We start from the raw sequence: 22405 nt of genomic DNA on the forward strand, positions 1-22405 counted from the left end.
TTCTTTGCAAATTGCTGCTTTTTTGCTCACTTGCCTTATATATTGTATTTCTATGCATTTTACATTTTTCAGTAAATCATTGCATTTCTTATGTTCCTAGCAAAATGTAAATAAATGAGGAGTGTTTCAAGACTTTTGCATCTTTTAATCTTGTTATTGAAGATGAAGGCTGGGTTGGTAAAACTAGGTAATAAAGTGATGGGTAGTTTACTATTAACATATGCAACATGACAAATAAATGAGAAGAATTTCCTTTTCTCTGAAAAAAATATATAGTGGGTTTAGGAATCATGTTTTAGGTCATACCACCCACCTGTACATTGTAGATCAATGAGAATCATTGATACAGCTTGAAATATTAAAAAGAGAATAAATCTGTGTGGGTACAGAGGAAGAGCAGTACAGCAGAAATGCTCAAAGAGTACCAGAGCTAAAGCTGAAGCTGCAAAACATGCGAAGATAGAGTTGAAGATTTGTCATTAAAAAAAAAAGTTTAAATTGTGTCAAAACAGTAATAGACCAGCATTATACTATTGCATTGTTAGGTGATTAATGTAGAAGCATAAAAGGGACATTGGCAGCACTCTGAGGTCGCTTTAGTTGGAGTGATTTGTGTACTGACATACAGTTAGACCAGTGAGTATTTGTACAATGACATTTGTTGTAGTTTTGGTTTTTTACAGATTGGATTTTTCAATCAATGTGACTAAAGTGCAAAGTTTCAGCTTTAATTTAAGTACTGTATTAACAGGTTCAGAATTACAGACATTTATACACAGTCCCCCATTTTCAGAGGATTTATTGGGCAAACCTAGATCATTTTACATAATAGGACTGTTTAAAATACTTGACAGCCTAAAATCTAACAAAGAACCCTTGCACATAATAAAGTGCTGCGTTTCCTCCCTTGAGATGCTCTACTAGACCTTTACTGCAACCACCTTCAGCTGCTGCTTGTTTGTGAGTCTCTCTGCCTTCAGTTTTGTATTTAATGACTAAGAAGCATGCTCTATAGCCTGAGATCAGCTGACTGACTTGACCATTGAAGAATATCTCATTATTTACCTTGAGAAACTCCCGGGTTGCTTTTGCAGTATGCTTTGGCTCATTATCTAATTGCACTGTGAAGTGTTGTTCAGTCAGTTTTGCAGCATTTGGCTGAATCTGAGCAGAGACTGTAGCTCTGCAGACTTCACAGTTCATCCTGCTACTTCTATCAGCAGTCACATCATCAATAAACACTAGTGACTCATTTCCGCTGGCAGCCATACTTGCCCGTGCTGTACCATTACCTCCACCATGACTGACAGATGATTTTGCATGCTTTGGATCATGACTTGTTCCTTCTCCATACTTTTCCCTCCCCGTCATTCTGGTTCAAAGATAGGGTTGTTGCCTCTCGCTTTAACTGTGCGGTCTCTTTTAAACGTTTTGTGGCAAAGTCTAATCTGCCCTTCCTCTTCTTGAGTGTAACCAGTGGTTTGCACTTTGTTATATCCCCTCTGTATTTACATTCAAGAAGGTGTCTCTCAGTTCTAGACTTTGACACCTTCCTTCTTTTCTGAGAGTGTTAATGACTTGTTTAGATGTTGTGAAGTTGTTTTTCTTAACAATGGAAATAATTCTGTCATCATGCACTTTAGCTGTCTTCTGTTGTCTTCACAGCCTTTTGGTGTTGCTAAGCTCATCAGTGCATTCATCCTTTTTTAAATAATTAACCAAATTGCTGATTTGGCTACTCCTATTTTTTCCCCATCTCCCTGATTGGATTAGTTTGGGTTTCAGCCTAATGACCTCCCTCGCTTCCACTGAACAGCTACCAAGTGTAAGTTCAACACTTGGAATCACTTCCAAATCTTTTATGTGTTTGATTCGAATGAAATAATGCTAGAGCAGGAGCACCACCGTTCAACTGCTTTTTTTTTAAGCTTTCAAAATATATAAATACATAATTTCTAAGTTAAGAATAAGTTAAGAATATAAGATTTAAGAATAAAGCGCAACTGATGTTGGGTTTTTGTCAGGTTAAAATAAAAGATTTAAAGATTTTGTTATCTATATACAGTATATGCTAAAAATCAAACAAATTCAAACTATCAACCAAACTATCGATTGCAGCAGTGTTTAAAGTCTGACTTTTACTCAATAATTTATTCTTTTTCCCCATTAGCACCACAGAAAGCTAAATAAATAAATCCAATCTTCCCTGCTATCCACTCTGGCTGGCAAGGTTTCTCCGTGAGGGAGCTTAGAGCTGAACCTCTCCACCTCACTTGTCACCAGGATAAAAATCATACATTCCCTCCTGCTCTGAACTCAGACATGCTCAGCTAACCCTCCCCCCGTCCTCACGCTGCAGATTCAAATATTCATTACAGAAAAGGCTGATTGAGATTGAGTTGCTCTCTGCTTTTTGGCACATGTGAGGGAGCTGCCAGATCCAGAAGCTATTAGAGCAGAAAACCTTTGTCACTTATCCTGCGTGCAGCTCCATCCTCTTATTATGCCCGACAGCCTGGAAAAATGGAAACAACCTGCACTATTTTTTAAAAACACGACTCCTTCTAACTTCAATTAAAACCTTAATCTTCTATCCACAGTGTGCAGATAAACCAACACATTTAGTCCTACGCATGATGATTTTTGGATTACACCGCACGGTGCGAAACACGGAATTTCCACCTTTATCAATTTGCAAATGTGAAAATATATTTTAATTGGATGTTTGATTTTTATGATTTTTATTCAGAGCAGCAGCACATAGGTTGCTAATTTACAGCTTGTAGATATTTAGTTTTTTGTTCCTTGCACTTCAGCACATTTTGAAAAAGAAGAAGAAAAAGAAGTGGAGTGATAAAGTGGAGTGATAAAATTTGCTCCTTCAACTCTGTCAGTTTTCTGAAGATAAGCTTAAAGAATCCTCCTGTACACAGATCTGCATTGATCCTGAAGCTTGTGTCAGCAGTGTGCCAGTGCCATTGGCAGCCATTTAAGATCCATGCTAGATCCTATCCACGTTCGGCAGATGGGATGGGATCTGTTGGCTCTTTTGGGTCATGGCCACCCCCAGTGCTTTCCTCTTTTTGTTTGCGTTTTGTTTCTTCAGACTTTGATTTTCTATAAGTGAAGTCACTGGGGTTTGAGCTTGCACTGTGGTAACCGCCTTTTTCCATCTCTTCTATATTAGTTTCCCTTACACATGACCAAATGTTTATGCATTGTACTGAAAAGCATCTGAACCCGAATCTAAATAACAACTCTTAACTTTCACTCAAACTCACTCTTTTGTGCATGAACTGACATTCCAGTAACAACCTGCTGCTTATGAACCATTTGGTAAGCATGTCTCCAGGTATGTTTGGACTTCCCAGGAAAGAGGTTCATCCCACAAGCGGCTCTTTGAATAATTTTTCTAATTCTACTCCAATTAAAGCTGATCCTTAAAAACTCTAGTGCAGTCTCCAGTATATTATTTTAAATTGAATGTGCTTAGGCAAAGACCTTGGAAAAAAAATGTGTTTATGTCTGTGGGGAGAAAAATTACGGATTATTATAAGAAAGCTGCATGGTGGTGAATTGTTTTGTACTCGTGCCTCAGGGCGTCTTCTAGTTTCCTCACAGTCCAAATTCTTGAACATTAAATTAACTGGTAACCTGTATAGTGTGTACAACAACTCTTCGCTTTCACTCCACCCTGTTTTTTAAACCCTGTTCCCAGACAAGGGAACACACTGAGCTTCTCTAATAGCTCCCAGATTGGATAATAAGCAGCCAGGCTGTGTTCAGTTGCTGCAGGGAAATTAGAAGCCCCGTAGTAAGGTCATATCATTCTGAAATGGTTCAGTTGAGTAGGGATAGCCAATCGTGATACAAATATGAATACACTGGAGGACATGTGACAAATGTTTCCCATCACTACATCATGACTCCGAGATTGGTCCTTATCAAATAAATTAGGGCAATTAAGATAATTAGTCTAACTGCCAAAAACATGACCAACCAGCAAATAAATTCTGTATCTTAGGGCAATTTTTTTTCTTCACTTGCAGTTTTTCTTCAGTTATGTGTTGCGGATCATTCTGCAGTCACCGCAATGCATCAGGTTGTTCTGATTCTACCTTTAATTTTGGAAAAATGTATTGTGATAGCGTCATGTGATTACCTTCTCAAAATGGTTAAAAATATACCAACTGGAGCTGGTGTGTGCAACTGCTTTTGTCAAGGGGTCACATGAGAAACTGGGACTGTTGTGGAGGTCTGCACCAGCTCACAACTGGGACTGTTGCGGAAGGTAACAGTTTTGGTTTCTCATATGATGCTAGTGAGCTGGGACCTTAAGAACTGGGACTTTGCTACTTTAGGAGTGGATGACTAATTTTCCCAAGTGGCCACTTGAGAAAATTAATCACCCACCCCTGGACGAGATGGACCTACTATTAAAAACAAAATCAATTACACTTGAATTTCCCAAATTCACTTTCTGAAACGTACATTTCTAAAGCTCAGTTTACTAAGAAACATACTGTGTGCCTGCACAGCGTCTCCACTTATTTTCCAAGGAGTAGTACTTTTATCCTCTTTCATGCTTTCACTGCCTACTATTCTGCATGAACATATTTCCTGTTTTTGCACAGACACAAAAATACATGGAAGCAAAGGGATACAACAAGAATAGAAAGTGAACTTCCTGACCCAGTTTGCAGCTCACGTAAGTGACAATACTTGATCAGTATCCTCTCCACCCAAAAAAAGCCATTGAAATCAACCAGCCTACCATAATAATTTCATCTAGCATAGGACTCAGTATGGTGTAAGAGCATATTGCTTGTGTGAAATCCATTGCTTCTTTTTTTGCTCTATTTTGACTTTACAAGCACAGATATATTCTGTGGCCACACTCCAATGGAAGCAATTATTTTACTGCTACTAATTTGCAGAAAGTTGTAATCAAAAGTGTTGTACTTATATTTCCCTATAGGTCACAATTAATTAGCTAACATGTACACACAAAATTCAACAGTCCAGTCAACTTAACCACTTAAAACTAATAAATAACAGTTTTCTTTATAGTTCACAGCAAAAACATTGCATGAGTATTATCTCCGCCTAAATCTGTCTATTGTAATACCAAAAAACAAGGGAGGGGGGGAAAATAGCATGCAATAAATCAGCCACAATACACCCTGATGACAATTCTTTAAATAAAAGATGCTCAGCACCAGAAAGCTGTAAATAACAATCTGAGAAAGCATGTTAGCGGTTGAATCTAGCCACAAACTGTCACAAACAGCAAGCAGTGTCTGCATTGTCATATCCGCCTCACAATGCAAGCCAAAAAATAAAACTCTGCTTTTTTTTCCTCTTCACCAGGTGAAAGTGTGAATGATGAGCAGTCATCTTTTATCCACACCTCTTCTTTGTCAGGCACAGATCCAGACAGTCACCTGCACAATCATTTCCCATTTCTTCTCAATTGCTGGTGAAGCTCCAGCAGTAGAAAACTTGGATTTATTTTATTCATAGTACCAATACACACACGGTGGAGGGACAGTGCTTCGATTTCAAGCACATTATCAAACTTTTTATTCAAAAATAAAAAAAAACAAACTCGCATTTTCAGCTTTGCTAGACGTGCAGATGCCACACCCTTGCTTTGCTATGATCGATGTCAGAAAAGGCTCATTTTCATCCATCACGTAGTGAAGATCGCTGATCCATGAAATAAAAAAGTTCCATCAGTGTCTGTGAAAGGATGGCAGTAAACAAGGTGCCGAACAACACTCCCCGCACACCTGCTGCCCTGCTGTAACTCAGCACTTTATGAGGCTAAAGCAGCTTGTAAGCAGCTGATTGTTATTCATTATTATCTTATTTCCTTTTGTATGACTTTATTATTCTTTTAGGAGCAATTTCTGCAAAACTGTTTAATATTCACTCATTAATTAATATTCATTAAATTCAAATTCACAGGATGCAGGAAAAGCAGTTAAAAAAAAACAACTCAGGTAATGGAACTTGCATGTAAGAATGAAGAGCACATTAACATCCGAACCATTTCGTCTTGCTCTGAACTGGGTAAAAACCTGAAACCGCGCTAGGCCCATTTCTCTCTTTATGGCTAAACTGCATCAAGACCCCCGTGGCAAAAGGACACACTGTGAAGGTGGTCTTCAAAGAGCTTATTAGAAAGCTACGGTACGCCTCTGGAGCCTTTAAGATATCTAGGATCAAACGCCTCCGCCTTTCATGCACCCCACTCTGGAAGAAATGGTCTCCCTCTGACCACCCCCTTCCCCCCCTTACTTTTTCCACATCATTAGTTTCCCCTATTTTCAAAGGGAAGTAATGAAGGAAGTGCATGCACTTTAAATCTGGATAGAGCTTTGCATCCCAGTACATTTCTCCGTCTCTGGCAGAGCCACAAAAAACAACAACAAAAAAAAAAAAAAAGAGCCAAGAGAATGATAGAAATGTAGAGGCAGGGGAGAGAAACAGAAGGTAGCAACCCAGTAATTACATATTTTTTTCCACACCTTTTGCTCTTCAGGCAGTTATTGTCATTCACAAGATGAGCAGTAAACAGAGCTGCGGTTCCTGTCAGCACAGCCTGGCCATTTTCATCGATACAAAAGTACTGTGGGCGTTACGGTGCTTCTACTCTTTTTACGAAATGATCACAAAGAAATTGAAAAGACCTACAATGTGGGGTCCGATGCATCCAGCCTTTGCTCTTGCAGCTCTCCAGAGCATCCCGTGCAAAGGCTCGATGGGTGCGATAGCTACAGTAATCGCCTTCGAGGTGCCGCTCCACTGAGTAACTCATCCCAACTTAATTTATTATGCTAACTCCTGGTCCACTAATCCTCACTCCCAAGCAGGCACATGTGCATAAACACACAAATGCACATGGAGAATGAGCCTTTACATGGTTGGGCTCTCCCTGGTTAGCAGCGTTTAATGAGCCGGAGGCCTCATGGCTTCCCTTGACTGCAGCCTGTGAGCGATTAATTAATCAGACAGCTCTCCTGTCTTACACTCCCTCCTTTCTGGCTTCCTCACCTTGAACCACTTCTCTGTATACCCTTTCATAAACGTGTGCTATCCCTAAAATTATCACCCATGATCACACCTGATACAACATTCCCATCTACACTACAGAATTACACAGATTTTTTTTCCTGGTCTGAGAATTATTAGTTTTAATAACCAAGACGTTTCTAGTACTAATTCAGTCGGCAACATCTTTACAGCTTGCACGCACAAAAACCACACAACGGTGTGCCCTTTACTCACCGACCCAGAGCCAAACTGCATTCTTCAGCAGAGATTAAATTCATGCCGTTGTCTACTTTACATAGGAATGAATTGGCATCAGTGTGGTGTGTTGCTAACACAAACTGGTAACAACTGGCGTCCTTGGATGGGTGGCAGTGGATAGGGAGCATTGCTTCTTCTAATGCCAGCTGGTCTCTGTCACAGAGGATGACACACAGTGTCAACATTGTGCCAAGCGGTGATAAAAAGGTGAGAGACACAAAGTCCAAAAAGCTAACAATGACTCTCCCAAATGGCTTGTGCTGTAGTGGTTTGTATGCAGAGGCACATAGCACAAACACAGAGGACGTGCCCTGAAAGATAACCGGTTTCTCTGAGGGATGGCTGCGCATAGTTCGGATTTCTTTCTGGAGTGGAAATCATTTGAGGGATCTCTGTGACAGTGAAGCCTTTGTTGGCATTTTAAAATTACCTTGTGAAAACTGTAGCTGTCACCCTGAAACACGCAGCTTCCAGCCCTCCAATGATCAAACTATCTTTGAAATCACCAGTAAATATGATTATAGCGTCAGTCATTTTCTACTTCACTTTTAAATGCTCTGCTTATTCTTGTTTGGCTGAGCTTGCGGGATCTGGCCGACTTGTAGATTACTTCCTCTGCACGACACACCGTGTGGCCCTGCACTATTTGCCCACACGCGGGGTAAAATAACCGGCATAAAGATGGACAAAACCATGAGCCAATTTTCAGCTGCGACTACAACTAAAATCGAGTCCCTCTGGGTCAGAAGAGGGTCATGACGTGAAAGCAGACGAGGAAAAAAAAATGGCATGTAGATGAGAGGAGCCTCTCCAGGCGATGGTACCCCCTGACGCACTCCTGATGAGCAAAGTGAGCAGGTCTGTCAGTTCACTGGCAGTAATCAAGGAAGCCCCATGAAGCTCTCAGCATGTTTCCAGCCTGTTCATTACAAGTGCAGGGCACAGCCACTGAAGTCACAGGCTGCCGAGCGGCACTGATGTATAACCGCAGGCTTACCTTCAGCTCGCATGGTGAAGGGGGAATCTCCGGGTCGCTTGGCCGAGAACTGGCCCCCAAGAGAAGTCATTAGAAAGCACAGGCTGAAGAAGCCGATCCCCACCACAAAGATCCTGCAGGAGAGGGAGACAGACAAAAGGGCAATTTGTGACATAAGACCAAAAGCCAAGGATAGAGCTCAGGAGACAGAAAGAAGCAGAAGACAAAGGACAGGTGGAGTAATGTCACAGAGGAAATGCAGCAGAGTTCAGTTCAAACTTAGGACACTGAATACTTCATGACATTTTGGACCTATTTTTCAAAATTCATTTTGTCTCAGTCAAGCCAAAACCTTTTTTTTGGGGGGGGGGCACTGTGTACTCTTGTGTCATTTCAAATTAACCATGACATGTATGGGTTTGCTGCATCACACTGCGCTCAGCGAGCAGAAATCCAAAACAAAAGCATTCTGTTACAGGCAAATGGCTGCATGTGGGAGAGAAGCACGACATTTCTAAAGCTTAGAAAACAAACGCTTTGGAGCGATTGACTTAAGACAGGCTCCTCTGAACGCTCCAGGAGCCGTGCTGAGAACTGCAGGTCGGATGGTCCTGCACTTCTATCATACACACCTTTTGTTTTTGTTTTCTAAGGCAAGGCTGAAAGCTGACTGCAGCCGCTCAACTACAGCCTCAGTGTCTGTGATAGAGCCGCATGTGAGATAATTGCGCGGGGTCAAGGTTGCTAATTACGCGGGGCTGTTTAGTTCACGAGCTTACGTTCAGCCCGTGTTGTCAAACTCTGAAGTTTTAATGAGTTTCTGTCTGCTAGCTTTGCTTCCACTGCTTCTCCAAGCTGCTTGTGTGGAGAAGCTTTAGCTGAATAAGCAAATCTTAATTGTGGCACAGCGGCCGCTTCTTTACTCCAATTAATCGACAAGCTCTGAACTTTTAAAACTTGCTCTACTGTGGGGGGTGGGGGGGGAGCAAGAAACACTAATCGGTCACAGTCTGGGAAACACTAAACGATCAATTTGCAGTGGTTTTGCTATATTTCTCTTGAATCCCATTTATTTTTTACGACGTTGAGGCAAGAATAATAAAATAAAGTCATATTAAAAATCAAAAAGGAGAGGAAATGCACTCTCGCGTTACCGTTTCTAAAGTCAGCAGGCTGGTGCTTTAAGCCGTGGAAAAGCCAAACTAATGTGTTCTTACCTGAACGGTTTGAAAGTGAGAAGACATCTCCTCAGCATAATGGAAAGCTCGCTGCTGGCTGCGATCATTTTCCACACTCACAGAAAGCGTCGGCTCTGTTTAACATCGTGCGAGTGTGCGTGCCGAGCGGCGTCAAAGGCATAACTTTCAGCCGGGGTCCTGGACAACGACGGGAAGTGCGTCCAAGACAACGCAACTTCTCAGCCTTCCCGGTTCGCTGGGAACAAGTTCAGCGGAAATCCTGACGGTGAGTCGTGCAGACAGCGGGGTGGATGGTCCTTCTGAGGAGCGAACCGAGACCGATGTAAGCCGTGATAGTCTCTTTTAATAAGTTATGATCGTAGCTCCGGTGCTGGTTAATTGTCCTGAAAATCCACGCGGCATTAAGCGCAATAACCCAGGACTGCTGAGTTCATTGAGTGGATGGAGCACTGACTCTGTTCCTATTACACGAGTGGCTCTTTAGCTGGGGATGCGTTACTGATAGCGCCATCTATTGATCCAGCCTGATATACAAAAGTTGACACCGTTCTTGGAAATGAATGGGCGGATAAAGGTAAACACATAATTTCTAAAAATGTGAATATTATAGTAATATATTTTTTCAAATCACCACGCCCCCCCCCCCCAAAAAAACAATAAATAAATAAAATACAAATAAAAATAAAAATCTGCAATAATTAAAATGAACCTGACTGATGCTTAAATTGCCCAACAAAAAGGAGAAAACACGTCACAGTCCTGTAATGTTTTTCTCAGTTGTGGATAAATCCGGATGGAGCGCCTCTACAAGCACTTTGAAATCGATTGCCCTCAGAAGGGTCCTTTAAGTGAAGGAAAACTAGAAAACATGATGAAACGCTCTGGTGTACAGAAAATGTAATGCGGTTCTCTGAGTTGTTGGCGTAATAAGGGTGAGCTGGAGGTTTTGTATAGGCGCTCTTCTGTTTGGAGAAAAAATACTCTAACACACTGAAGTGTATATTTAGGTGCTCTTTCAAAGCATAATGCCATGACGAGTGGCCTTTCGGGAAAGACAAGACGCGGTGTGCTGTAAGGGAATAAAACACGGTGGAAGTGTCCTTTCAGAAAAGAACACGAGCTGCTGTGTTCTATAAAATACCTTTACGATGGCCATTATGGAGAAGAATAATGTGTCCGTCGTGCAGGCTGGCAACTTGGAAAGACCTTTGGAGTTGTTGTTGGTTTAGAGCAGATAGAGAAGTGTTCTTTACTCATAGACTGAATCCAAAGCTGCAGCAGCAGAGCACAGGGAAAACTTCAGCCTGAGAATGCTGAAAACGTCCATGAAAGCTGGAAAATCTGCAACACAAATCATTTCAACTCGGAGTCAGTGTTCAGAAATACTCATACTACCCCAGCAGCAGGTTTCCGTTTGTGGGGACGTTTCAGCACCCAGGACAGCTCCACTTGCGAGGCAAACAGCAGATCAGCAGCGACACCCAGAGGGCGGAATATAGAATACAACAACAGGAGTGTCATCGTCCTCTTTTGAGCCTCGTTTTGACTTATAGGCCACGGATCATTTTAAAATAAGATGCTGCAGACTAACAGGTTGACTTCATTCTAAACTCCAAACACACATCACCGGGCAGTCCATAGTGAGTAACTCTGAGTTTACAGCAGGTAGTGGCTGGATTGGCCCTTTCAGATGAATAACAATAAGATTTTTTTAAAGATGGAAATAACCAAGTAAACAAGGAAAAGCAAGGAAAACAGATATCAGCAGATAAGGTTCTTCTAATACATTATGATCTGGCACCACGAGGAATTCTAGTGAGCTTCTGGAAACAAACAAATAAAATCTGGCACCATTCTTTAGACACTTGAGCCATTTAATTTATTATTACTATACCATTTGGTTTATTACTTTATTTTATTATTATTTCTTTATCATTTATTTATTTGGGGGGGGGGGGGGGGGGGGCGCGCTCCATCCTAATGAACGACAGACAACAGCTTCCTCTGTTGCCATAGAAACTGCTTTTGCTTTGCTTTGTCTTGGCTATATCTGTTGCTGCTACGCTGGCTTTTGGCCCGCAGACCAGTTCGGCTGGCTCTGCTGACATTACGAGCCCAAGCTGACATTTAAAATTCATCACCGGTGAGATCACATTCACTTACTGTAAAATGACAGCATGACAGGCCTTCTTCTGACTGGCTGCAGAATGCAAAATCCCAGCAAGGGTTACCCATGACAGACAGCATATTATGTGTCTGTGTGCTTATAAGAGCTAAAATGATGTTTGTTTTATGCATATGTCATTCATATCTTTTTATTTGGAAGCAATATGTAGATGCAGCTGCACAAATGAGCAAAGCGAGCACGGATTTGTGCATCAGCTGTGATTCAGGTATAAATAATCCCACCTTTGCAGTGTCATGTTGGGGTTGAACGGCAAACACAGCGAGGCTAACAGAAGAAATCATTTCTTTATTTAAGAGGTGTTGGTTTCTAAGAGAAACAGCAGCATTGTGTCTTGAGTTTGAACCACATGGTGCAGCAGGCAACTGAAAACACCAGCTGAGAAAATGAGCGCAAGGAGAAAAAGGAACAAAAGCATCAGAGAAGAATATTAGAAGAATAACAGACAGGGAGGCCGTGCTTAAAACCTCGGTCTGTTTTGCATTTCTGGCACATAACAGAGGACTTGAATGTGTAAGAAGACATTTGGATAGGCCTGCAGAGCTCTGGGAGTCTGTTTCGTGGAGGGATTTAAGTAAATTACATGATATGTACATGATAAACACTGTCCTCACAACTGAGCACGAGCAGCTTCGTCCTGTCATCGTGCTGTTTTGGCGCTTTTGGAGTAGTTTAACCTTGCCTGACTTCATGGGATTTTACAGAAAAGGAGTCACTCCGTCTGAAAGTTATGTTTGAACAATGATTGAGAGTCCAAAAAGGCCCAGATGGTCAAGTTCAGGAAGCCGACCATGCGAATGGCAACGGGGCAGGTCCGGATGCCGGCCACGCAGTAGGCAGTGGCGTGGAAACAGTTCTGGGGGCCGACCGTGCGGACGGCAACGGCGACATGGAAACAGTTCTGGGGGCCGACCGTGCGGACGGCAACGGCGGCGTGGAAACAGTTCTGGGGGCCGACCGTGCGGACGGCAACGGCGGCGTGGAAACAAGTCCGGAGGCCGGCCACGCAGAAGGCAGTGGCAGTGTTCAGGAGGGCGTCCACGGTGGCGGAGATGCCCAACAAGCGGCCTGGCAGATGACCGAAGATGTGGAGGTGGTAGTAGTGGACCTGAAGGCTGCGTGGCCCCTGCAGCCCCAGGCGAGGCTGATGAGGATGCCGAGGCCGGTCCAGACGAGGCCGGACCAGGCGAGGCTGATGAGGATGCGGAGGCCGGACCAGGCGAGGCTGATGAGGATGCGGAGGCCGGACCAGGCGAGGCTGAAGCTGATGAGGATGCTGAAGCTGGACCAGGCGAGGCTGAAGCTGATGAGGATGCTGAAGCTGGACCAGGCGAGGCTGAAGCTGATGAGGACGCTGAAGCTGGACCAGGCAAAGCAGCTGATGAGGACGCTGAAGCTGGACCAGGCAAAGCAGCTGATGAGGACGCTGAAGCTGGACCAGGCAAAGCAGCTGATGAGGATGCTGAAGCTGTCCGTTATGGGTTGGACTGACATGGCTTGCTGTACAGGAGGAGTAGGTGAAGGTGATGGCTGAACAGGTAGTGGAGCAACTGACACAGGATGCAGGGCTGGTGACTGCTGAACTGAGGATAAAGCTAATGATTCTTCTGCTAACCGGGCTACTGACTGGGCCATGGATTGTAACAGGGTTTGTAATAAGTCTGGCTGTGACTGTAATTGAGCTATGGATTGTGAGGCTGAATGTGGCGGAGGTGGCGACTGGGCTTCTGGCCGGGCGGCCAACTGAGCTTCTAAACAGTTTTTGTCCTGTGCCGTACAGAACATCACCCCTGAGTAAACGGTCCCACAGTTCAGACCAACAATACTGTCCTGTCCACTCACCACAGCTGGTTGCTCGGAAATCCCCAGGTCCGACTGTGGCGAGGAGCGTCGGCAGCGTGAGCGCCGTTTCCCCCTCAAAGGCTGGGTTGACGGGCCGGGCAGAACACCCTCCGTCGGACTGGGCAGTGAAGCATGAGCTGCAGGGTGGGTGGTAGCAGCCGGGGGGTGAAGACGGAGTCCATTCAGAATGAAATTCTGTGCGAGCGGGTGAAGTGAGCTGAGCAGCCAGGGGAGACCAGAAACCAAGCGCTGTAGCCGATTAGCCACGGCTTGGCGAAATTCTCTCCCGTCGTGCTCCAGCCACGCGTTGATTAGGCTGAAGCTGATGAGGACGCTGAAGCTGGACCAGGCAAAGCAGCTGATGAGGACGCTGAAGCTGGACCAGGCAAAGCAGCTGATGAGGACGCTGAAGCTGGACCAGGCAAAGCAGCTGATGAGGATGCTGAAGCTGGACCAGGCGAAGCAGCTGAAGCTGAAGAGGAGGCCACTGCAGGTGATGCGGGAGCTGGACCAGGCGAGGATGAAGACACGGAGGCTGGACCAGGCGAGGATGTAGCAGTGGCTGGACCAGGTGAAGCGGATGAAGCCGAAGCATGCGCTGGACCAGGCGGCGCTGAGGATGCTGAATCCGGACCAGGCGACGGCGTGGAGGATGCAGCAGAGGCCGGGCCAGGCAACGGCGTGGAGGATGCAGACGGAGGCGCTGCAGCAGGTGGCGGCATGGATGAAACTGCTGCTGCAAGCGTGGATGAGGCTGCTGGTGGAGCAGCTGGTGGCTGGACGGGCTCCTCGGGCCCCCCAGCTGACGAGGAAGGAGGCTGGACGGGCTCCTCGGGCCCCCCAGCAAAAACAGTCTCAGAACCAGTGGGCACTGGAGCCCCTGGCACACACAGAACAGAACCAGCAGGTGCGGAGACCTCTGGCAGGAACACAACAGAACCAGCAGGCACACGGGCCTCTGGCAGGAACGCAACAGAACCAGCAGGCACACGGGCCTCTGGCAGGGACAGAACAGGACCAGCAGGCACACGGGCCTCTGGCAGGGACAGAACAGGACCAGCAGGCACACGGGCCTCTGGCAAACACATAGCGGCCTGCAGCTGCGCAGAGCATTGACCCTGCTCAGGCAGCGACAGCTCTGTGCAGTCCTCAGCTGGCTTCTTAAACTCCAGGGGTCCAGAGTCTAATGGGGGCTGAAACCCAGCCTCTGGGGAGGCCCTGGAGTGCATCTCAGTCTCAGAACTGGCCAGCCTTTGAGGAATGTTGACATTGTTCTTGGGTTTGTCTCTCTGCTTGGAGTACGGAGTTGTTGAACTGTCCGTTATGGGTTGGACTGACATGGCTTGCTGTACAGGAGGAGTAGGTGAAGGTGATGGCTGAACAGGTAGTGGAGCAACTGACACAGGATGCAGGGCTGGTGACTGCTGAACTGAGGATAAAGCTAATGATTCTTCTGCTAACCGGGCTACTGACTGGGCCATGGATTGTAACAGGGTTTGTAATAAGTCTGGCTGTGACTGTAATTGAGCTATGGATTGTGAGGCTGAATGTGGCGGAGGTGGCGACTGGGCTTCTGGCCGGGCGGCTAACTGAGCTTCTGGCCGGGCGGCTAACTGAGCTTCTGGCCGGGCGGCTAACTGAGCTTCTGGCCGGGCGGCTAACTGAGCTTCTGGCCGGGCGGCCAACTGAGCTTCTAAACAGTTTTTGTCCTGTGCCGTACAGAACATCACCCCTGAGTAAACGGTCCCACAGTTCAGACCAACAATACTGTCCTGTCCACTCACCACAGCTGGCTGCTCGGAAATCCCCAGGTCCGACTGTGGCGAGGAGCGTCGGCAGCGTGAGCGCCATTTCCCCCTCGAAGGCTGGGTTGACGGGCCGGGCAGAACACCCTCCGTCGGACTGGGCAGTGAAGCATGAGCTGCAGGGTGGGTGGTAGCAGCCGGGGGGTGAAGACAGAGTCCATTCAGAATGAAATTCTGTGCGAGCGGGTGAAGTAAGCTGAGCAGCCAGGGGAGACCAGAAACCAAGCGCTGTAGCCGATTAGCCACGGCTTGGCGAAATTCTCTCCCCTCGTGCTCCAGCCACGCGTTGATTAATTTGTCCACGGAGTAAACAATGTCCTCCCGGAGCTCCTTGGGCGGGTTGAATGCTGCTGGGTCCATAGTGGCCGGTTCGTACTGTCACGGCTGCCGAGGCGAGCCGTGTGGATTTAGAAGGAGGACCCAAGATGCAGGCAGTGGATGAGATACCGGTGGTTTTATTTACAGAGGTGTAGTGGCAAACAAACAGTGGGGCATAACAAACAACTAAAGACACCTAAACTGGGAGAACTAAAAATAACAGACCTGGGAGCATATGACAACGGATGATGAATAGCAGAGAGACGCAGACGAGGAACAGGACACCGTGGAACACAGGGTAACAGACTGACACGGAGTTACACGGAGGAACACAGACGAACCGGCAACAGGCAGGAGAACACACAGGGCTTAAATACACACACCAGTAATCAGGGGATGAGAGACAGGAGGGCAACACAGCTGGGAGGAATCTGGGCTGACGGGACAGGGGAAACGTAAACTGATCACACTCACATATGACACGGACCTTCACAATAAAACAGGAAACTCAGATACATGGAACCAGACAAGACATTGAACTAAACAGACAGATTCACAAACAGATGGGGAGACACCATAGACAGACAGATACAGACGCAGACTCAGAGGCAGATCGAAAATAACACAGAACTTAAACAATCATCATCTAGAAAATGATAACAAACTAAAAGCGCTGGGTCACCGACCCAGGACCATGACAGATTGTGAAAGAAACAAAATTGGTTTCATAGACATAGCTATGTGGTGACATAGGCCTGCAAATTTTGACAGTACTGTTTTTGTCTTGTAACATGGTAGGAGAGAACAGTCCTGATCGCATTTATATTGTTAAAATAAAAGGCAAGCTAAATAATAAAACATCCACCATTCACATCAGCATAATGAAAATGAAATAAAGATGAAGATGTGAAAAGGTGAGACTTTTCAAAGCAATAATACTAAAAAGTACAGCCTTCTTATGATGTAGGATACAGACATGTTGCTTGTTTTCCTGCTAAATTACTAATAAATTAACTTACATTTATGTACAGATTAGTCATGCATTACTTAAGATTACTTACACCTTAATGAAACTGACTTGCAGTTGAATTATTTCTTTGTTTCCAGGTAAAAGTCTGACTTGTTACTCACTTATTCCAGTGTACCTACCTGTTAGTATAATTACATTCTATTTTCAAACAAAATACATTGAAATTCCATTTAATTACAGGGTTCCACACCGTATTACATAATTTCTCAAATGCTAATCCTTTTTTAGAAGACGCCCTCTGAGTATTAATCATTGGATTTCCCAGCTTAATTCAGGTTCAATTCAGGTGTTCGTTCATGAAAAATCCTCAAGGGGACATCACAATCCCAGAATCTGGACTCTTTTATGCTTATGCTTTCGGATGGGAACGACATGGTGAAAATCAGACTGAGGGAAACTACTGGTTAATAAAATACTGTAGTTCATACAAAGCAAACGGTTTTTGGAAATATTAACTTTGGGGCACATTTGGAGAAAGATTTATTGACCTGTATTTTCCTAATCGCAAAAAAGTTTCTACTTAGATGTAAAGATTTCCCTCATAAATCAGTGCTAAACTATCTTTGGCTCCACTTTCTTTTAACCACAGAGACCCTCTTAAATATCTCACATCTTCTTTTTCATTACCTCTCTTTTATTTGCTTTCTTCTTCTTCTGGGATTTTTATCAGCTACAATAAATATCTTCTTTTGATTTTCTTCTTGTCATAAGCCATCATCTTCTCACTGACCCCTCCGTCTCCGCACTCTCCACATACAGCCTCTCTCAATCTATCTAACCTTATCTTAATCTCACCATCTTTTCTCTCTGTCTGTTTACTTGTCCCTTGAGAATCTGCTTCCACTGCTGTTTCTCTCACCCTCCCACTGTTTGGTTTGGACTTGCTCTGCTTTGCTGAAAATTCACAGAAGCAAATGCCCAAGGGCGCACACACACACACACACACACACACACACACACACACACACACACACACACACACACACACACACACACACACACACACACACAAAGTCTTAAAAGTATTATACCAAACACCGAGTTAGTATTCGATAGGGATCTATGCACCTGGGGAAAATGCAGAATGTTTTAGGGTATTGGCAGAAAATCAGATGTATTAAGCTTCATATTTGTGATCATGAGATTCAGTCATAGTGAATATATTACATCTTTTTTTCCTGGTGTCTAGCAGGGGAAGATGTGTGGGAGAAAATCAGGGGACTGAGTGCACAGTTCTTCAGCCCACGTAACTTTCTTTGCTTGCTGAGTCTCATTCAAGGCAGCGCACATACCCGAAGCACTAAAACATCTCCGTATATCCAGCGCCCTTGTGGAAATATCCAGTAATTATTACCGTGATTCATGGGTTTCGACACATACTTAACGAAGGTGTGTGGGCTTAGCATTGTGCCACTAGGTTAAACCCAGGGCTTTCAGGGTCACAGAGGCAGTATACTTCATAAAAGAGTGTGTCACCATGGTAACTCATGCTGCAGACCTAACCTGCTTTGGTGCGGGTTAAGTGTGAGATAAGAAACCACTATATATAAACCCTGCTGGAAAATTGCTTCATTCCTAGAAGACACCTCAGTGCACGGATAAGAGGGCCTTTAGATTTTTGAGGCCACTTCAACACTTTGACTCTCCCTGACAAGGATCAATGAGAGGCAGACATTTTCCGCAGTGGGAGCTTTATATCTTGCTTTGTTTTACCTGCTTTCAGCGAGCAATTTTAAAGCAATTTCATTGTCCTATAGGTCTCCATATAATCACCGTTGTTGGCTATTTTCTGACTTGCTGAACTTATAAATATTTCCATTTGTAAAGGTGTTGGAAGCAAGTTATGAATAAATCCAAATGGTAATCATATATAGTATTATCTATGGATCTTATACTTAGATGTCGTACCTGTGCTAACATGATTAGTGCCTCAGTGCTGTCTCTCAGTTTTGATATAATTTCTCAATATCAGCCAACTCTTCTGTCTGCCCGTTGTACATGCCATGCAGGGGCCTGTCCTGTCATGATGGTTCCTTTGGCATGTTTAGGACTACTCAAGACTTGTTTACTCTCTGCAGTTTGCAAGTGAAAGGATAAGTTCTATTTAAAAACAATCAGACCTGATTCTCGTATCAAACACTCCACTCTAGGATATATTTGCTACATTCTAATATCTACACCACTTGTAGATTATTCTTCTTATGGTAGAATTATTTATTCCAATCATTTTTATTGCGACTCGGCATGTTGAACTGTTGTTGGAAAAGAGACCCTGAATGTTACAGGGTGTCATTAGTGAAGGAGGTAAATTTGAACCTTTGATTCTAAGAAAGGTCTATCTACAAGCTTTTAAAATGTAGGTATATACTCCCTTTTTAATGTGACTGGGTGGGTTTTTTCACCTAAATCACGACAAGACCTAAAAAAAATCTAAATGTCATGAAATGTCACGCGTTATTTCTTTTCGTATGTCAGCTTTATCTGCACTTTTTGAAAGAAGGTTTAAATGTTTGCTCTTACAGATATATGTCCAAATAAAGTTATAGGTTGAAATAGTTTTTTAAGGTCTATGAAAGTATATTTTAAAAGCAGTTACACTGCACATATATCACATTTTCAAAAGCTCACATACATAGCTGCACATTGCTAATCTGAATGAAAGTGAACAACACAGAGTCTTACGGGCTTGTGAAAACGTGTTCAACATGTTTCACTGCCAGTGATTCTGAGTTCATGTCAGAGCCACGGTCTTTTGACACTTTCTTTAGTCATTATTTCATTTAAATTTTTTATTACTTCTTTCCAAACTATCATCCTCATTTCTAGCACCCAGTGATTTATTTCCATTAGTGGGGGTTTGGTCAAATTACTACTCACAAATAGATCCCCTGCTCAACAGAGACATAAATGTCATAACTCCCATAAAAAATTGTAAGTGATACATAGCGCTTGATGCACTGATACTAGTGTTGAGCACAAGCAAAGCACCAGTCTTAATGGTCATTTATACAGTTCCATCAAGAGTCAGATCCATTAAGATCTGAATGACTGTGTATGTCATAGCAAATAAAATATGCATGCAACAAACACAGTGGAGGAAATAATTATTTGATCCCCTGCTGAATTTGTAAGTTCACTCACTTGCAAAGAAATGAACAGTCTCTCATTTTTATGGGAGTTTCATTTTAATGCAGAGAGAAAGAATATCAACAAAAAATCTGGAGCAAAAGAAATTAGATAAAAGTTTTGAATTGATTTGCATGTTTTTGAGCGAAATAAGTAATTGATCTGCTACAACACAGCCAGCATTCTGGCTCCCAGCACTGGCTGTGCACCGATACAGCTCACAGATTCCAGTCAATATCATTCAATTGATTACTCAATTTAGATACTTCTGATCACAACTCGTTTTGTGTTATCTTTACAGCCCTGGTTTCAGATCCAGTCCCTTACCTTTTTTGGAGTTTGCATAATCTTCCTGTGTCTGCATGGATTCACTCCAGCTACTCCAGACATGTCCTCCAAACACATCAGGTTAATTAGTGATTGTAAACTGACCATAGATGTGAATGCTTAATTAGCTCTCTTAATATGCAGTGGGTCTACCAGACCCACTGCATATTTAGTATCTTAAAATGTTTAACTTTGTCGCAGTTTCAAGGAGTACAGACCATATTATTAGATATTTTATCTCTGTTCGGGCCCAGCACCTCCTGATCAGGATGATTTTCTAGGTTCCTTGGAGCCTGCTGTCCAGGCAACCAAAGCCATGTTAACAAGTCCCATGATCAAGAAGCGGGACTAATCAAATTTGACCTGGAAGACCATTCCAGTTTCTTCTTATCAAGATTAGCAGGAAAAACACCTGGACAACATCCAGGTAGGTAGTACTGGGCAAGTCCCCTCACCCACATTGGCTCCAGCTGACCACCACATACCTATTGGGTAAAACCCAAAGGATTGGGGATTAGGACATTTTTTATGAGAGAGCTGAGGCAGACTTCCTGTATAGGGGTTTTGCAGGCCCTGCAGATTGACAGTGTGATAAATGATAAAGCAGTTCCCAGACAGGTGTTGGTGCTTGAAATGGAGCAATGCTGTGTGTGAAAATAGGAAGCAGGATGACAAAACACAGGCATGCTATAAACACACAAATACAAACAAATACACCCCCTCCCGTCCAGTGTGTCAGTGGGACCGAACGCCTTACTATATCTTAAAGTGAGCAGTGCCATATTCCCACATTACACGATGGGAGTCAAGCACCAATTTCCCCTTGTGAGTCACCGGGCGGTTAGCCAGAATCCCTCCAAAGTTGGCTAAAAGTCTTGTTCCATGAACTCCTCCCACATCAGAGTTTTGCTACAGCTACTTCAAGAGCTACACTCAGCTTTCATAGTTTTCTTACATACAACATATACATGAGCACTTTGGAAAACCTTAGTTTCAGTTTCCGAGGATTTTGATGTGATTACTGGCCAGATTTTACACACTTCAAACATATTTATTTCATTCATATTTCATGAACTGATTCTGGGCATAGGTGTGCTTTATACATAAAGGTGCTGAGACTATAGGTCATCTGCATTCATGCAGTAAAGTGATATTTACAGATCACTATCACTGTCAACTCCAGAGAGGGATTGACTTATAAATGCAGTTATGTTGGGGAGTTGGCCCTCAGGATACAGCATGTCTCAAACTGTAACATGAGGAAAATCCCAAGTCAAACAGGTCTGAACTTTCTGAGCAGTGGTTTTTCTTTTGCCATCACTTGAGTTTGGTGTCAAAAACATTGAGACGAAAATACTGGGTGCATGGTGCTTTACTGTATGAAGGCATGATTCGGCAAAAAACAACTTTAAAGCCAAAATTCCTTCTCTCTGCTCAAACATGTTCACTGCATCTGCAACAAAAGCTGCTTCTTTGGCATTTGCTCTTAACTCCATTGCATAATGCATGTTACTGACTGTTCTCCTCTTTTGGTTTATGGATGTTTGGTGTATGCTGCCATGATTAGAGGGAATTTTAAGGCCTTTGCTATAATTTTCAGTTAGATTTTCTAAGTACATCGGTAAACTCATTCAGGTGAGGATACGTTTTGCCTTGGTGTGAGTGCGAGCTGAAACATGCCAGTGCTCATTAAGTAGCTGTGAATCAGTGAGTAAAGGTATTACAATATCAGACAGGCTGCTACTTGGTTGGTATTAAATAAAAAAAAGCCTGATAAATGATATTTAACTTAACCCTTTTTATTATAACATGAAACAAAGTGGAAAAAATGAAAAGTGAGTCCTTTGGATTCTCTGCATCACCTTCTACAGCCTGTCTTTGTTAGGCTCTAGTAAGCAGGTTAGCTTGCTAACTAGCTTCCAGTGTTCTTCCTTTACTGGCATGACAACCATTAAAATAAAACCTTTCTATATTATAACTCCAGAGTCTCTGCTGTCAGCTCACTTTTACATTGTCTGGGTCTGTGCAGCTGCAAGACATTCTGCTGCAACACCCCCAAAAGCCCCAGCTGTCTTCATCTCCAAGCTGTCTGAGATGCTTACCTTTGTATGTCTGACGCCCTCCACACTCCTTGTGAATTTTATATTTCACATCTATACTGACTCTCACAACTACCCTTTGCTGCAGAAATGTCACTCTTAGACTGCTTTAGCATTGGTCACCATGTTTAAGACCCCAAAGATCACACACTGGAAGGATATAGCCCCTTCCGACCTGCAC

At 43.7% G+C, this 22405-nt stretch overlaps 1 protein-coding gene across 1 annotated transcript in view; it reads right to left on the reverse strand.

The window, feature by feature from the left end:
* Positions 1 to 9962, reverse strand: part of mgat5b (alpha-1,6-mannosylglycoprotein 6-beta-N-acetylglucosaminyltransferase B) — a 76098-nt gene extending 66136 nt beyond the window's left edge. Inside the window, exons 1-2 of the mRNA XM_082529539.1 lie at positions 9511 to 9962; positions 8315 to 8427 (exon numbers count right to left, since the gene is read on the reverse strand). Of these exons, the coding sequence (XP_082385665.1) occupies positions 8315 to 8427; positions 9511 to 9578 (181 nt within the window). The 5' untranslated portion in view covers positions 9579 to 9962. The remainder of the gene's footprint in view (positions 1 to 8314; positions 8428 to 9510) is intronic.
* Between the last annotated feature and the right edge of the window lie 12443 nt (positions 9963 to 22405).

This window comes from Aulonocara stuartgranti, assembly GCF_965226115.1.
Source record: "Aulonocara stuartgranti genome assembly, chromosome: 4".
In the NCBI taxonomy this organism is placed as follows: domain Eukaryota; kingdom Metazoa; phylum Chordata; class Actinopteri; order Cichliformes; family Cichlidae; genus Aulonocara; species Aulonocara stuartgranti.